At 37.7% G+C, this 18842-nt stretch overlaps 1 protein-coding gene across 4 annotated transcripts in view; it reads left to right on the forward strand.

Annotated features, from left to right (window-relative positions):
* DCLK1 (doublecortin like kinase 1) overlaps positions 1-18842 on the forward strand; it is a 246565-nt gene that overhangs the window by 11253 nt on the left and 216470 nt on the right. For all 4 annotated transcript variants that reach the window (XM_027650951.1, XM_027650913.1, XM_027650922.1 and 1 more), the window contains exon 3: positions 2399-2745. In XM_027650951.1, the coding sequence (XP_027506752.1) occupies positions 2399-2745 (347 nt within the window). The remainder of the gene's footprint in view (positions 1-2398; positions 2746-18842) is intronic.

The raw sequence follows: 18842 nt of genomic DNA on the forward strand, positions 1-18842 counted from the left end.
CATGAGCAGTAAGCACTGGAATGCCTTACTTTATCTTCCACTCTGTATTTTGTTCTGCTTTAAAATAATGGTGTTTTTTTTTTAAAAGAAAAGGAAAACAAAAAAATCATTTTATGATTCTTTTTTGATCTTGCTGTCATTGCCTGTATTTCTTCTGCTCAGTGATCCATCTTCACATGTTGTTCTGGCTTCTTTGTTCTTTTGGACTTCTTCCACTGCCTTTTTGATAATCACTATACAGTGTGTTAAAATCTCACCTTTTGAGCACAGTGCTAACAAACTTGAATCTCTGTTACATCCAAACCTTAAGTCCCAGTGTTCCCTGCCTCCATTTCTAACTGTGGTGACTCTGCATCTGCCAGCATTATTTGTTGTATGCTGTGATATTTGTAGGATTGGGTTGGATGCCTTGAAACATTAAAATCTATTTTCAGAAGTAAATCTTAAATACTTTTAATAATTGAACTGTGAGTCCTCTTTCATTAGGATAGGGATCACTAAAAATAGTTGATCAAGGGAAGCCAACTGATTTAATAATTTTGGATTTCAATGAAGATTTCAATACTGACTTTCACAGTATCCTTTTGGACAAAATGTTCAGCACACAGCTGGATAAACACATCATGTGGTGGGTGAACTATTGGCTCACAGGTTGAGCAAAGAGGTTAATAGTGAATGGGGTAACATCGGAGTGGTGACCTGTCACTAGTGGGGTTCTACAGGGCTCCATCTTAGACCCTGTGCTTTTTAACCTCCTCATAAATTACTTGTATGCAGAACTGGAAGAGATACTAAGTGAGTTTACAGATGACACAAAACTGGGAGGAACTATTGACTCCCTTGAAGTTAGGGAGGCCCTGCAGAGAGACCTCAATAAATTAGAGGACTGGGAAGTCTCCAACCATGTGAAGTTCAACATGGGGAAGTGCCAGATTCTGCACCTGGGATGGAACAACCCCAGATGTACGTACAGACTGGGGAATGAGATGCTGGAAAGCAGTGCCATGGAAAGGGACCTGATGGTTCTGGTCAATGGCGAGTTGAATATGAGTCAGCAATGCCCTGGCAGCCAGGAGGGCCAACCGTGTCCTGGGGGGCATCAGGCAAAGCATCGCCAGCCAGTCAAAGGAGGTGATTGTCCCACTCTGCTCTGCACTGGTGTGGCCTCACCTTGAATATTATGTGCAGTTTTGGGCACCACAATAGAAGAAAGGTATTAAGCTGTTGGACAGCGTCCAAAGGAGGGCAGTGAAGATGGTGAAGGGCCTTGAGGGGAAGCCGTATGAAGAGAGGCTGAGCTCACTTGGTCTGTTCAGCCTGTAGAAGAGGAGACTGAGAGGAGACCTCATTGCAGTCTGCAACTTCCTCATGAGGGGAAGAAGAAGGGCAGGCACCGATCTCTTCTCTGTGTTGACCACTGACAGGATCTGAGGAAATGACCTGAAGTTGTTTCAGGGGAGGTTTAGGTTGGATATTAGGCAAAGGTTCTTCAGCCAGAGTGTGGTTGGGCACCGGAACAGGCTCCCAGGGAAGTGGTCACAGCACCAAGCTTGTCTGAGTTCAAGAAGTGTTTGGACGATACTCTCGGGCACATGGTATGACTCTTGGGGATGGTCCTGTGCAAGGCCAGGAGTTGGACTCAATGATCCTCCTGGGTCCCTTCTAACTTGTGATTCTGTGAATATCTTTGGTTCTTATATGCTTTTTGGAACTATTAACCACTATTTTTCTTTTAAGTGCGGTAAATTTGTTGTGATGAGAAGTCTGTAATTTCTATTCTTTGCCTTCCTTTCCCCCAATATTACATATTGAGTCAGTGATGGTGATAATATAATGAGATTATATAATAAAAGTGAGATTTCTTGCCTATACATATCCCGAGTTTATGCTGCTTAAAGCTTTAAATAATCAAATGTTAACAAATCTCCCATAACACTTTCATCAACCTTTTTATGAGTCTGTTGTTTTTGATAATGTTTCGTGTTATTTCCTCTGAAGTGTTTGGGGCCTGCTCTTTTGTTAGGGCTGGGCCATTTAAGCGTGAAGGCTCGAGGAGTACTGTGATACTGGGCAGCTGAGGAAACATGAACACTGTTTACTGACAGCAGTGATCCTCACTGCAAATGGCATTTCCTGAAAAGAAAACTACTGCTTTCAAGTATTTTCATATCAGCATTTCTTGAATGGTTAGCTGAAGAGTGATCTTAAAAATATATTTTATAGTCCATAGCATCTGAGAATGGAAGAGATCAATACTTTATGTGCTGTAGATCAAGAGCAATAAGAATAATGTTTAATAATTTGAGAAGGATTTGATTTTGTATTTTTCTGCATTCTTCTTTTTTTCCCCCCTTCCTCTCTAGTCTGACTTGCTGGTCTTTCACTTTTGTTTCCACAGGAGAAAGTTATGTATGTGGTTCCATAGAACCCTTCAAGAAACTGGAGTACACGAAGAATGTAAACCCAAACTGGTCAGTGAATGTTAAGACAACTTCTACTTCTCGTTCAGTGCCATCTCTTGCCACTGCTAAAGGAGGTGCTCCAGATGCAAAAGAGAATAAGGATTTCATTAGGCCTAAACTAGTCACTATCATCAGGAGTGGAGTGAAGCCACGGAAAGCAGTCCGGATTCTGCTCAACAAGAAGACAGCACATTCGTTTGAACAGGTTCTTACTGATATAACTGATGCCATCAAGCTGGATTCAGGAGTGGTTAAACGCTTATACACGCTAGATGGAAAACAGGTAAGAATTTTCATGATGACCATTCTCAGCATGGAGAAAATATAATTTTCCAAAAAGAAAAGAATGGTACATTAGTAAAAAAAAACCCCATTTCTCTAGAACATGGACTCAGACCTTCTACTGCTTAAAGTGTAGTTAAGATCTGTGAGCAGTTCAGGAATATCATGAATCATTACTTGGCCTCAGTGAAGGTCTTACCATTTATGACAAATAATAGTTCTAAATCTGTCAGTTGAAAGTGTGATGTGGTTTTGGCTCTGCATGCCGGAAATGTAGGATGAAGGATGTCACTTTAAAGACACTCATTCTGTTAACTTGTTTCAGCTTTTTCTTGCAGCAGTTTTATGAGTCATAGTACTTGACTTTCCATAAGCTGTAAGAACGAACAGTGAGGACACATTCAACCATGATAAATGCAGGCCTGTTGCTGTCCAGAGTGACTAAATGATTAATCTTTTTGCATCTAGAATGGACAATGAAGAAGGGTCAAGCTTAGAAAATGAGTGAGCTTTTTTTCCCTTTTTCAGGAAAACAGGTAGGGTTATGTGTGATGCTCACATTTATTGAAGAATCTCATGTAGGTTACATGTTATTTCTTCTATTAAGTACTTTCTAACAATGTCTTTTTTTTGCTGACTTATTAAATTGTAGTACAGATTGAACATGGGGATTGAGGGACATAACAAGAATATTACAAAGTAATCCTACTTCTATTTTGTCTTTCACTTTATTTGTAATTTGTCTGTGTACATGTAATAATTTTAGCAAAACTGGAGAAGCTGTTAACCTGGTGAAGGGCAAGGCTAATTTCAGCATGACCTGAATTGATTTAGAGCAATGGTGACTCTAGAGAAATAAAGCAGATATTTGCATTTACAGATTTAACTTACTAAACTGAAGAAATTATAGAGGTGTAAAATGTGGGTAGAAAGATGAACGAACAGTCTTCCTCAGAAGCTAGAACCTGCTAGAGACCATGGTATTTCTTCTGTAATATAGCTGTGTTTTATGGATTCTAGGTTCAACGATTCACAGACATGCAACAAACAACGTAGCTTTTGGGAAATGCTGCCAAACGTGCTTGATACCAATAAATTCTTAGCTAGATCTGGTGATGTCCTAACATGTCTGCAGTTACTGGGGCTAATGTTGAGGCATAGCTCTGGAAACAGCTACAGCAGTACCCTCTGATCTCAGAGAGGGCTGTTTAATGGACAAGCTGCTTATTTGGAGCCCTGGTTCAAATTGAAGCCAAGTATGGCTTGACCAGAAGTCCCTTCTGTCTGCTGTTTTGTGTCAGTAGCCTCTGACACTAGTTACAGACAGTAGTACAGTTCTCGATGACTCTATACATGCCTGTAATGATCCCATACTGTGACTTTTTTGGGAACTTTGACCTGGAGCAAAATGTGAATGTGGAATTCTTTTTGTCTGCAGCAAAGGTCAAGTGTTTGTTGGGGGAAAATCTCAGCTCCTATCCTTCCTTACCTTGCCTCATGCTCCAGGAAGCACTAAGGCTAGTAAATTTGGGGAAGGAGTTGGGTTTTTAAAGCTTCAGAGATCAATGGTGGTCTCTGCTATGACACTGACAGAAGATTTTGAATGACTATTCAGGTTCCTGCAAACTTTCTCAATAAAAAAGGGATGCATATATGTTTTGTATTGTATATGTAACTACACTTGTGGTTTAGCTATGATAAAGTGCAGCCTGGAAAGATGTCAGTGTGGCCTGTTGTCTCCTGGATGATGTGCTCACTTATATCTTTTTATATTTTAAACTCCCCTTTAATGTTTTTGATTAAAACAACAGAAAAATACCTTTACACCTTTTTTAGAACTCTAATTCCTGCAAGTATGTAGTGCTATCCTACTACTGGCGAGAAAGTGAAGACCAAGTTTTCTTGGCCCTGATGTTGGCATAGTTCAGTTGAATCCTTTGTCAACTCATGGACTTTGAGGTGAGCTTAAATCAGTGGTGTACTGGGACACTTGTTATGTACCTCATAGCCTGAAAACAGTGTGTCTAGAAGCTCTCCCAATAGACTGCTGTCTCCACACCCCTTCCCTTTTTGGATATACATGCACAATTGTGTAACTTACTGTCTAATCCTACAAGTAATGTTGGGGTTTAGGGGAAGGTGTGTGTGTCCTGCAAGTGTGATGGAGACTTTGCCTGTGGTGTGTACAAAGCAGCTTTGCTGGCAGAAAGGGAAATGAATGATTCTGTGCTGAGCAGGAGCAGCCTGTTGGTCACCCCTACATGGGGAAGTCATTGATTTCCTGTGCTGCTAGGCAATTGCTGCTCCATTTTTCTCTGCCAAAAGCCTGATCTCCCAGATGGCGTTGGAGACACAGTGATCGATTTCTTTATTGGTAAACTCAAGCTGTGAGTTATTACTGGGAGGAAAATCCAGAAGTTTTTCAGTTGTAGTTGTAGTTGTGAACTTCTACTGTGACTCCTGCTGGAGCTTTGAAGGTTCTGGAAAACCTATGTTCTGTGGCTAAATCTAACAAATCTGTGATTAAATCTTTCACTGCTAACTTAAAAAGCAATGAAATCTTAAATCTCTGAGTTGAGAAAAGTAATTTACTGTAAGGATAAAAGAATAAAGCTCTCCTGGAATTATTCTTTGGGAATATAACTTGAAGAAAGACTATTCTGTACAGTTGTCTCTTGTGAGTTGTTTTACGAGGCCAACACTGGACTTGCCCATCCATGGCAAAAATTGGCATGAGTCCCCTGTATTGTTAGTTTGGGTGGGCAACATGGTTTGTATACTGTTGTTGGATACCATCATTAGATGCCTCATGCTAATAAAAAGAAAGTAGCAGGAGTCTTAACTGGGCATCCAAGTTAGGTGATTGTCCCATACTGACACCACACATTGAGAAACTGAGCTTAAATGCTCTTCTTACAACAGCCTTGTTAGTTGTGATGTTTTGATTTGTATCTCTAAAAGATGTTAATAAATATTGTGTTCAATAAAAAGGAATTTAAATGATGGTCTATAAAATTTGATAACAATGTAAAGAGCTTGTCTTGATGAGAGAGGTAGTGCTTGGACAATCAGAACCTGAGGAAAGTTATAATTGCTAAGAGGAAAGCTCTCCTATGACAGTAGGTTGATTCCCCATCCCAGAAGTTCCTTCTTGCTTTTGGAAAATTCAGTAATTTTGGGTGCATATGATGCTTTATGAGTGTTCCTTAGAACTCCAGGGGCTTGATTAAGTAGGTGTGTTCTATTAGCCATTTCACTTTTTTAATGCTGGAATAGCAGAAGAAAGGAAGGGGGAAATCAAAACAAGAAAAGGAACAAACTGAACCTGCAAAAAAACCCAAGAAAACAATCCTCAAAAAAACAAGCCCCCACAAATTTAACCAATCTTGTCTCATTGGGTCAGTGGCAGTTCAGGGACTAAAATTTGATGTTTTCTAATATTGGGTAGGTATTTACTTTGGATTTCATATGTGTAATTTAGTTTTGTAAAAGTGTGTTTCTCCTTACTACAAACAGGGTAACTAGTGGTTTATTTGCACGTCCTTGTAACACTGTATTTTGACTTCAAGGTTTCTCAAAATTCAGAATATAAATTAATTTGTTCTAGAAGAGGCATAATATCAGAACTGCAATCTGATCGTAAAGCACAATGGCCTCCATTTATGGTACTTTTGCAGTTCAATTATTAATGATTCCTCAGAGCTGGATAGGTTTGATAATGTGTCTAGAATAGTTTATGTGTATTTTTATGAATATACTTATGTTTCTACTGATACAAGGTACTGATGCTGTTTGTACTCTAGAGAAAGAGAGAATCACTTCCTTGTAACATGCTGATGGATTTGAAGATGGTGGGACTCTCAGAAGTGTTTAATAGTCTTATGAGCTCAGGCCAAAATCAAAAGCTTTCCAGGGGGAGATCTTGAAGTGTTTTCTGTGCCAAATTTGCCATGTAAGGAAAATAAAAATAGAATGAGTAGGTTTAATGGCTGCCTGTAGGAATACAGATAATGAAGGTGTGCTCTTACTATAAGCATATTCAATTTTTTTAGATTAAAAGGTTGTGTAAGTGCATGAAAAGATATTGTTAGTGTTGATCATTAATATTATCACATACTTATGCAGAGAAGAAACACTTTCTCCTGGCTAAAATGTGTCTTGCTTTATTGTAGCTGCACTGTTGCAGTTTGATTTCTAACCTTTCCTTAACAGAAGGTGGCATTTTTAGTTTGTGCATCAAGATATGGTTTTGTAAAATGCAGTGTGTAGACACAGTGCAAACATCGAGGATACAAGCTGCGTGTGGAGATAGAGCCCAGTTGCTTTGTTACAAGCTCAGTGTTCTGGTTTCTGTTTGCTTGGTGCACTTCTAGAACAATACCAATGACTAAAATGCGAGAAAACTGATGAAGGTCATACTTAACAGCAAAACTGTGAAACAGTGCCATTTTTAGAAGTGTTGTGATGTGTGTATTTGTGTGGGGTATTTATAATTTGCATGTTTAGACAAAGACTAAAGGTTAGATAGCAATGGATTGTTACCTTCTAAGTCCTCCATTTCCTTTTGGCAGAACAAACATCTGGTTTATAATAGGACCTACTTATTTGAACAGGTGGTTTGCTTGGCTTAACAAGATATAAGCATACAAATTATTTTTTCAGTTTGTGCGTTATGCTGTCGATTTGACTCCAGACAGATAAATGGTCAGTGGCAGAGATACCAGGATAGAAGTCACTATCTGATTTTTGTTTTTTCATGATAAATATTTTATGTCAAATCAAATTACCTTTATAGATATGAAATACAGCCACAGTTATTTAAAGACATATACCTTTGTATATGTATATTTGTGGAGCATAAGATGTCCTTCAATAATCTTTCTTTAAGCCATTAAAATAGCTATTAAAATTGTGACTGAAAGGAAAGGGAACATCACAATGCTAGAAAGCTTGAAGCTTCTACATCGAGTGTAATATTGTAATATGCTTTTGATTTTTAGTGAAAACCCACTATAAACTGGATATGCTGTGATGCAAACAAACTCCTTCTCTTGTGGACTTCTCTTTTTTGAAGACACACGATATCTTAGTTTTAAAAAGGAATGCTACTGTTGTAAGAAAATACTCTCTTAAGAAAACAAAAGCAACTGTTTGCACCTACACCTAAACTGTGGGTGTGTTTTTTATTGTTTTGTTCTTAACAAGTGAAAACCATTTGATAATAACATCTCTATTCTACAGTAAATTCTTGATCAAATCTACTCTTTTTTAGGATGTATTAAAGATCTCAAATGTCTTTCTCTAGACCTGGATTATCCTTGGTACAGAAATACCTACATAAAGGAAGGTAGGTGTCATTCACAGAATGACATTCTCTACTCAGCATTTGGGTAGTGTATATTGTACAAAAATCCAGACAAAATGGATATTATGCAAAATAAAATTTATGTGCAGCAAGTGACTAGTTTTATGTGTGCTGTGAATTTTGATTCACATCAGTGTTGTAATCAATTCCGTTCTTAATATAGAAGGTGTATTTAATTTTAAGGGTGACTGGTTGCATGTTTTTTTCATTTGTTCTTCAGTTGTAGCTACAATCCACTCAAAATAGCACTTATTGTCCACATTTTTCAAAATAGGACAAATTAAGTTGAGTGCATCTTCTGTATCTCTCTCAGCTGAATAACTTATCATCTTTTGTGGAAGGTTTTGGAGCTCCCTGCCAGCCAAAGGCACACAGGGGTGATGTTGATTGACCAGAGAACCACAGTGAATTCTCTGTGAGATGTAGCTGTGCAGATACTGATTAATTGCAAGAAAACATTAAGTAAAATGGTTTCTACTACTCACTCAAGCATTTTAACAGGGAAGCAACAGCTTTTGAGGTGATACTTTAATATTGCACTACCATCTGGGGACCTGAAACCCATTGTGCTTACACTGCACAAGCTGTTCCTTCCTGAAGGGTTTTTAATGTGAATGCTAGATGGCCATACTCCTCAGAAAATAGCTGTTCTGCTTATTTTAAACATGAATTTTAGGGCCCTATCTGAGTGATGCTGACAGACCATCCTGTTATGTAGCTATGAGAGACACTGAAAAGAAAACCCAAAGAGCACTCTCCAGCTTGTAACGCACCTCGCTTTCCCTCCTTCCTGCCTGCAGTATATTTAATCAAAAACCTTTTTTTTTCTTCCTCTGGAAGATCTATCATTTCTGGCTTTGGTGTTTTGAAACTTATTTTCTGGAAGGATTAAAAAAGTGAGGATTTTTTTTTTCTCAATACTGAGGAAAAGGCTCCTTCTTGAAGACAGGATAGTCTGAAAAACAAACAAAAAAATCAATAATTGACAATTGCCTGTCTCAGCAAGTCGTGATGGGCTCTGGGGGTCTTGGAAGATTCTTGTGATTACTGTTGAGATAAGTGGACTTCTGTTACAAATTAGACTATGTTAAGAAAAGCCTAAAAATCTGGTTCAAAATCATTTGTGCTAGGGTAGACAATTTGCTGGCAATTGGTATTATCCTGGTGTTAGAGGGAAGCTCTGATAGCTCCTTAAACTCTTGTGTCTCTCGATAGGCTGTTTTGATGTCATATTGTGACATTGACTAACAATTTTAATTGTAGTCAAATAAAATTCTCTGTAAAGGAGTGAACAGAAGCCCATTCCTAACTGAAAGCCTTGTGTTCATTCATTTGTTTAGGGTTGGTTCTTATTAAGCTGAGACTGACGACCGTGTTGCTCTGTCTCCAAAAGCTGTCTCACAGTGGGAGTTTCCACGATTGCTAACTGGCATCCCATAGGAACTGTAGACTGACTTGGGAAATTAAGAATATGCCATCTTCTGAAACCTTTAAATTGGCTTGTGTGCTGTCAAAAAAAAGAGCTGCTACTAGTTGAATGAGACTGAAAACTTGCATATCTGCATCAGTATGCTTGGAATATAAGCTGATCTTAGTGCCTTTAAGAGTATTCAGCTGCTCATTAGAGAGCTTATTTACTGCCAGAAGCCTTTAAAAGAAAGAGTAATTTCTAACTCCTCGAGATGGAGTTTCATATTGTTGTGTTAGGAAGTGTTTCTCACTGTTGGGAAGGAGACGGTGTGGTCATTCGGAACTATCTGTTACTAGAATAAGTGTCTATTTCCTCTACATCTGGACTCTGCTTCATTGTTTAAGTATACATATAACCAAAAAGATCATCTCATTCAGTGAAATTCTGATTTGTGTATTACTGGCCAGTGGTAGGGGAGAAGAAAAGCAAATGTAAACATCCCCAACTGAATGATCTTATTGGGGGTAGTTTTGTTTGTGTTTTTTTTTTTTTTTTTTTTTTGTCTTTGCTTATTTGTTTTGCAAAAGAAAGCTTGGAAAAGTGCTTGCAGTTTTCTCTGAGGATGCTGTATGACTGTTTTGAGGAGATAGGCATGAGATTACTGGTGGTTACTGAGGAGTTTCCACTGCTCAGTAACAAGCAGTCCTCAGATCCAAATACATTCTCTGTGAATAGCTGAAATCTCATTATGATGCTTTCAAACAGTAGCCACCCTAAACTTTCTCTGTTCTGCTCCCTGCCCCCTTCTTGTTAAGATACCATGTTTCATGACTTTGAATGAAATGAGATCAATAGCTTGAAGATTTTACAATGGCTGTTGTAAAACTTGTTTGGGGCAATTTTGTTTTTACTCTGAAGCTGCTACTGTTAGTAACACTTTTTTCGTCGGCATAAGCAAGTGTGTATTTCCTTTCTCTTAAGTAGTATGATGTAATAAGACTGTAAAAAAGCATAATGAATATTGGATTTGCTAGGTTGTTTCTTTTCCTTCTAAAACCAGTTGTTACAAGAGGATTAAGAACTTCTAGCCATTTAGGAGGATTCTAAGCACCATCTAAAGGAAAAAAGGAAAAAAAGAGTATTTTTCTCTCAGTTTTTTGTAGCATGTGTTTCTTTCCTAAGAAATTAAATTATAGTATTTATAGGAAAAAATTTTTAATACTGCATGTAGCTTACTAGAATTTAAATATTTTCTTTTTAATGTATGTATTTTTGTATAACTCTATCCTTGGATTGTTGGGCCTTGAATTCTTACACAAACACTTGGAAAATCTTGGCAATATCTCTTTTGAAAAAAGTTGATTTAGTGAACTAAAGGATGATAACTTAATCAAACTCAAATTTGAACAGCTACCTGAGACTTGGTGTAAGTATGTCCTTGATTACATATTTCTTTATACTTAGTTTTCTATTCAACACCTTTTTTCCAAGCTGTTGTGTAGGAGAAAATTCTTATGTGAATTATGAATATTGGGAGGGCAAACTACATAAATATTCTCTTGCTGGTTGTGTTCTTCTCTTAAAACAAATCTTTTCATTTATAGGAACCAATGTCTTTCAAACATTACAAAAGGTAATTGATATTGGCAAAATAATTCAAAAATTACTGACAGCGCAGGAAATGATAATGACTGCCCAATTTTGTACCTTGATTTTCTAATTAAGCTTTTATGAACCCATTTTCTGAAACTGCATTTAAAACAGCATCTTAACTTATGTTCAGTACTTTCCGGCTTCTTAAGCCATACACTTTGCTGTTGCTTGTAGTGAGTGGCAAGAAACACACGTCTTTGAATATTCTACTTATTTGGTCTGAAGTTGCATCTCATGATCCTTTTTCTGTAGAAAGCAATTCTAGGACACTGACATACTTTTCAGGTGCTCATCAAGTTAATCAAGGTGAATCCAGGTCTCTACCTCCAGAAGGATTCTTTCTTAAATGAACTCTCCTGTGTATAGTAGTTGGAGATGCAATTCAGTTTCCTCACTCTAAATCTGAGGATTTCTGCTGCGAATTTTGGAAGTGGGGCTGAGACTTGATCCCTGAGGATCTTCAGGGAAAACAGTATTACACAGTATTAAATCAGTGATGTACCATGTATTCTACCTCTTTCCCCCTCCGTTCCTCTCTAAACTTGAAACTAATTTCTTCAATCCCATAGAAAGTAATGACTTAATCTCTTCTGAATATAAATCCCCACTACTGTCTGCCAGTTCATGGGGACAGAATGCCCAGACTCAATCAGATTTAGACACTAATACAATTACCAGTAGGTGAAAATATTTCCTTTGTACTGAATGAAGACAGCATTGCTCTGAAGATAGCTTGTTTTTTTTAGAAATAAACTCTTTTGAGACTGTTTACCTGATGTCACTGGTTAATGGTACATGACAAGGTATATATCAGATAGTTTGTTCTAAGATTTTATTAAGTACTTTCTCTTATGTTTTACCAAAAAAAATTTTTCAAGAAGGTCAGACCACCTGCTTACAAACAGGTAATTTTGCTTGAGAAAACTGCCAAGAAGGGAGTCAAGCTTCGGGAATCAAGCTTCTTCCATGGGGCTGAATTCTTGAAGTCATGGACAGAAGCGCAAAGGAGTCTTTGGGGACTTGAGGATAGGGTATGGTACTTTACAGATTGATAAAAACAAACACAAACGGGTGTGAAATTATCTGAGTTTAACCTCAGAAAGCAAGGCAGCAGACTGTAGTATGCTACCACTGGAACCAGCAAAACTTTATAGGGTTTTGAATTCAGAGCTGGATTTTACTGCGAGTAAAACTTATGTTAAGTAGTTAAGGCTGATTGCCTCTCCCAAATCAGTTTTTCTAGTGGATTTGGTTTTCCATTAAATGTTGGATCTCACAAACTTCTTTTAAATAAAACTCCTCTGAATTTTAATAGCTTAAAACTGTAAGAGACACTTACTCATCAAGTGAATGCAGAGTGAAATCTCAGTTTGAACTGCTTTTGATTATCTTTTTGGGTTGGTTTAAGCAATGATTTTCTCAAAGCTGCTGGGCAGTAGGGGATGACTGGGGTCATCTTGTGGATTAGCCAGGGTAGAGTGCCTTTGATTAAAAGTGAGGGAAGTCTGATGTTACCTAAAATGCATATGCTGACTTTTAAAAAGAAGAGTGTTTGCTGTTTAAAATACCTTCACCTGCCTTCCCTTGCAGCCAGGTTATGTATCTGTTTTACATTAATTTGAATTGCAAACAGCAGCTGCTGCTGTATAGCGTGCATCCAAAACTCTCTCTTTATTCTAGTTGTCCTTGAAATATCCTGTCTCCTGTTCCCTTTCTTGATTTCTTATGTACCTCTAAATCGTTTGTCTCTTTCTGGAGGTTTTCTAGGAGCCTGCTTCATTTTTTTTGATTTTTTTTTTTCAACTATTCTTCTTATGTCCTTTAATGTTATCTCCTTGTTTGATTTCTAGTCACAACTGTTCATTTAAAATCTAGCAAATTCTGAAAAATGGTGCTTTCAATGAAGTTTGTTCTGTGTGAAATGGTCTCCTGAGCACAACATCTTGATTCTGTAGTCCAGATCTTTTGTTCTGTTTATGTATTGTGCATGATCATAATCAAAATTTCTTTAACCTTCTGCTGCTTCTCCATATATGAAATCTGTGTTTGCATTTACACCCACACAAAATCTAAGTTAAAGCTAATGCAATATATGGAGCGTTTAAGTGGCATACTTACATGCTCCTTGATGAGGAAATAGCTTTGAGAAGGAGCTGAATGTAGCACATATGTGTTATGGGAAATGGTCCTGGCACACTAGGCACTGATAATGAGAAACCTTGTGCTCACGCAAGAATAAACTCATGCAAGCTGTAATTCTGTCTTGGTGCTCAAGAATAAAAAGGTTAAAAATATAGATACTCATGATCATGACAAAAGTCCATATATGGCATTGTTGATTCTGATACAGAGTAGGTTTTTTTCTGTCCACTTTTTACTGTAGCTACATGAGCATGTATAGTGTCAGTGCCCCTGTGTGGGTATGATGGTGCTAGCAGGGTTTACACATAAGCAGTTGGGTTTAGGGTGACAGGACCTGGAATACAAAACTGTTGTTATCTCCTGTCATCTGAGTAGCCTGTATTGCTATCTGAAATGCTTTTGGACTTCTTTTATTCTTGCTACGTAAAAATACTTCCTGAGCTTCAGCACCTTCAGTTTTCCGTATATTTGTGAAAGAGAAGGCTGCTTGTAGGTCTTGGAGAAAAAAAATTGATATTTGGATATTTCAGTTTCTAAACCAGAACACATCTGTTCTGGGGCAGATTGAGGAGCATTGTGAATACTCTGGAGTAATCTGTTTAAATAGATTGTGATCTTGATGAATTAGGAACACGGACTGCAATCAGTGTAAAATATAATAAGGCAAATATGAAGCAGTTAATGTAGGAAAGAATAATCAAATGACTTTTTGGAACTAGAGGAACAGAAACCAGATAAGAGTGCAATAAGCATGACACTTGAAGGTTTTTAACACAAGAAGCATTTAATTGCTATGATAGTGGAAAAATATGCATGTAGGAGAAGTGTTTGGTAGTTGGGCAGTTGATTAGCATCTTTGTGAATGCAGTTGTTGACATCTGCTTTTTCATCAGGGATAGGCAAACTAAAATTTCTATATCTTATGTAAAGATAATTGGCACCAATGTTAACACTGATTGCCATCAGTACCGTGAGCAAAGGTTGAGAGAAATGTAGTATCTTAAGGGATGAAATAGGAAGAACAGGACTATTCTAACTGGCTAAATCTCAGGAACATTGATACTTAAATTTTCTTTTTTTTTGGTTGAATTTAGCAGCAAACAAACTCGAGATGAACATTCAATATCTGTAGTATGGACATACCAAGCATCTAGGTAAAATCTCTCTAGGGCTCTATTTCTATAACAGAAGACAGAAATGAAATAAAACCTTTTATAAGCATATTATAGGTATTTCAGTAGTTAATAGAATGTATGATGTTTTCAGTTGAAGTATTTGTCAGATTGAGCACATTTACCCAAGAGCTTTTAGTTTTGACAAAAAGTGATTCAGTTGAATTTCTTTTTAAACTGACAATTTCATTAAGTCATGAGCAAGAAATAATGGTGTGAAGCTAAAATTAACTTTAAAACATTTGCTAACTTTTAAATGTGAGACCAAAAGAGCAAATGAGTAAAGATTTATAGGACTCATTATAGATTAATAGTACTTGTAGGAATGTCACCTTGCTAAAAAATGCTTTCAAACAAAAGTATTGCAGCTTGATTTTAACGTCATTTAAATAGCAGTATATAAATGAAGTGTCTTGTTTAATGGCCTGCTGTGTTTTATCCTTTGGTTGTTTATGTGGGGAGGAGGGTGATGAGAATGAAAGGATGAGACTTTCCTTTTCCTGGCAAGTCTTCAATGACACTGTAGGAGGAGTAGCTTTTAAATGCGGCATCCCTGTAAAGAACTAACCCTTCCATCTGCAGATGGAGGAGGGCTGTCCTAGAAAAGAAAATCAAGCTCTGGTTTCTCTTGTGCTGAGTCCAACTGAATGCCAGTCATTTTTTACAGCATTCAGTGGGAACTGCTCTCTTAAATGTTACAGGAGAGGGAGAAGAACAACTGAATGTCATTTTTTACCTCTGTAGGAAGAGGAAAGCTTTTAACAGTGCTACTTCTGTTATAGGCAAGTAATCAGAAGCATCACTGAAATTAGAGGGTGCTCTGAAAAATGACTGGTTATTGCTGATTGAAGTTCTTCACCACTGCTTCCAGTTCCTCCCCTGTCTAGGAGAGTCTCTCCCTTGACTTTAGTTTCACAGCATCTTGTCCTGCTGCAGCATTGAAACAGGAATATTAAGACATTATGTAGTCTTCAAGCTTACTCCTTTTTTCTGAAATCCTGAACTGACAGGCAACCTTACAACTCCAGATTTTCTCCCTCAGAATAACCTAAGTAGAGTGTGTGGGAAGATTTTATATCCCAAATCAATGATAGTCTGTCTCTACAGTAAGTGTTTCTGTTCTTTGGGAGCAAAGCCTCACTAAAGATGTGTACCAACTTTCCTTAGCTTTATTCTGTATTATTTTAGATTATTCCCTGGAATTAAGTCTTTTAACTTGGTACCAAAAAAACCTCCAAGCAGATAAGAAAAGGTATCAAGTAATTTTTAGCTTGTCAAGTAGAGCTGAAACAGTTTTCTAAGGTGCAGTGGGTGTACATAATTCCTTTTTAAATTAGTACTTGATCTCAATCACTTAGAGATGTAGAGAAAGAAATGCTGATTATTAAACAGCAGACATGAACTTGAGCATGAGACTGGATAACTGCCCTCTGTGTGGGGAGGAAATAGACAGAAGTTGTGAAGTCTATAAAAGTGTCATGGATGATGCTAATAGACTGGAATGATGAGTCTAAATACAGCAGAGAGGAACAGCAAGGAGAGATGAGATTGTAGAAAGCAGTATAGGGCTGCTGAAGAGACATGAAAAGATGACTCACCTTTTACACAGGAATTTCTGTTAAATGTAGGTTAGGAAAATTTACAATTCTGTGAAACTTATGGGAGCCCTGGAAGTAGAAGGGTTATTGGTAGTCACTGCAGGGGGAGAAACAGCTGTCTCCCAAGCTGATAAATCCCAAGTAATACATCCCAAAGAAGGAAGGGAGGAAGAACTCTAGACCCTAGAAGGGTAGATGCTGCATCATTTCCAAAAACATAGCAAGTAATTTAGAGAGTCTTCTGCTGTCAACAAAAGTTGTGATATATCCAAGTAATTATGACATATCATGAGTTAATTTGGCAAAGTTGTAGCAGAAGCTAAGTAAGGGCTTTTCAAATAAAAATTTTACCAGATAAAATACTTAGTAGCCTAACTCTGTTTTGTCTTGTTAGTGGAGTCATAATTTGAGTTTTTCTTCCCTTTACTCACCCATGTTCTTTATGACTTGAAAATATTCTGTAGGCTTCATGTTCTCAGGTTTTCTTTCTCAGAAAAGATGTACGTGCTGTGAATAATACTGTTCTGAGCCAACAGGCTGATGCTAACCAGTTTCAGGTATTGTGACACATTCTGCATTAGAAAAATCTACTGAATTAACCTGAGTTTTTTGGTACTACTCTAATTCATAAAATTTTTGCGAAAACTTTCTTCAAACATCTCATTCACTTGCTTCTAAATTGTCGTATAGAGGAGAAGCAAGACCATCAGCTACTTACTAACCCTGCAAAACCACTGAGGAAACTGTCCTCTTGCTAATTTTCTCTTTTCTGTAGGGAAGATGGTATCTAGGAAGGGTCAGGGAAGCAAAGGGAAGGTTGGTTTGGCGGGTATTCTTTCCTTTCTCCAATAAATGTAAATTATTTCTGTACAGAAGGATACAATTTATCTACACCAAAAGAGATTTTTTTAATTTTTTTTTAATGACCCTGCATAATACAGGTTTAATTTCTTGAGATACCTGCATAAATTTCTGCTACTCAGTAATTTGCCCATCTGGGAAGGGCAGGTTGGAGCTCTTTTGTATGCCTATGTGCACATACATACACCCACAATCCAACATGCGCATCTCTTCTCTCAAGAACAAATAAGGAGGTAGAATTTTTTCTGATTTTTTTTTTTTTGGTTTGTTTGTTTCTTCCAGTTGGTGTTGTCTGTGCAAAAAAACCTGTGCTGTCCTAGTTATTTGTTTCATGTGGATTTTCACCCTCCATCTTCTCCCTATCCCTTGTTATAATTGCTGACATTTCCCTCAGCTTTGTGAAGTTTGGTTCGTCTGGGAACTAGTACTGAGCGAAGCCCATCTGGCTGAGTCCTTTAACTGTGGCAGATGGCTTTATAAGGAAATAGTTTCCTATATGGCATAGCATGTACAGCTGTCTTTGGAGAGGAAAAGTTTATTAGAAAAATTGGGTTGGTCTTCCCTGATTTTGTTCCATCACTTATGAAAGCAGACAATCTGCCACTTGCTTAAAATATTTGTTAAAATCTTTTCAGGCTGTGGAAAAAATTGTCACTATCAGACTCACTGTTTTACCACTGCTGCTGATCTCTAGAGATACACAAGTGTGTTGCTCTCATATGAAAATCTGAAAGTCATTACTTTCAGAGATACTGTGCAAAAGTTGTTACTTATAGAATCATAGAATCACTATGTTGGAAAAGCCTTTTAAGATCTCTGAGTTCAATAATTAACCCAGCACTGCCAAGTCCACTACTGAATCCTGTCCCTGACTATGTTTTAAATACCTCCAGGGATGGTGACTCCATCAGTTCCCTAGCAGCCTATTCCAATCCTTGACAACCCTCTCTTTGAAGAAAGTTTTCCTAATATCCGATCAAAACCTTCCCTGGTACTACTTGAAGCCATTTCCTCTTGTCCTATCACTTCTTACTTGGGAAAAGAGACTGATGGCCACCTTGCTACAATTTCCTTTCAGGTAATTGTAGAGAATGATAAGGTCCCCGCTGAACCTCCTTTTCTCCGGCTAAACAACCTCAGTTCCCTCAACTGCTCCTTGTAAGACTTGTGCTCCAGACTGTTCACGAGCTTCATTGCCTTTCTCTGGGCATGTTTTGTCTTTCTTTTAAAGAGGGGCCTAAAACTGAACACAGGACTCCAGGTGCAGCCTCACCAGCGCTGAGTACAGGGGTACGATCATTGTCCTGATCCTGGTGGCCACACTAATTCTGACACAAGCCAGGTTGCCATTGGCCTTCTTGGCCACCTGGGCACACTGACAGCTCATGTTCAACCAGCTGTTGGCCAAAATGTTTCAGAATAAGAAAGGATCCTTAATCCAGTGGATAGTATAGGATGAGGAATGAAGAAACTGGTAAAATAAGTAGTAAACTGCATTTATCACAACGGGGGTCTTGTTCCAGTAAGTTAATAATCTGATGAAAGATTAAAGATACAGTCTTTTCTGTAGGTAAACTAAATTCATGTAGACGGTAGAGAATAGATTTTTTCATTCACTGTTTGGAAAATATCTTCAAGGTATCATGCTGTCAGATATCCAGGTGGAGTTTTATTGACTGGCTTCATGAGATGATGGGAAGTTGAAGATGACTTACTACCATAGCTTCAGCAGAAGAGAATTAGGACTGCTTAATAGAGAGTGTATCTTTACCTACCTCTTCAAAGAGCAGAGATATATTTCAGTGATATATTTCAGTGATATATTTCAGTGATATATTTCAGTGATATATTTCAGTGATATATTTCAGTGATATATTTCAGTGATATATTTCAGTG

Source organism: Corapipo altera, unplaced genomic scaffold (genome assembly GCF_003945725.1).
Source record: "Corapipo altera isolate COAL_440 unplaced genomic scaffold, ASM394572v1 0, whole genome shotgun sequence".
NCBI lineage: Eukaryota > Metazoa > Chordata > Aves > Passeriformes > Pipridae > Corapipo > Corapipo altera.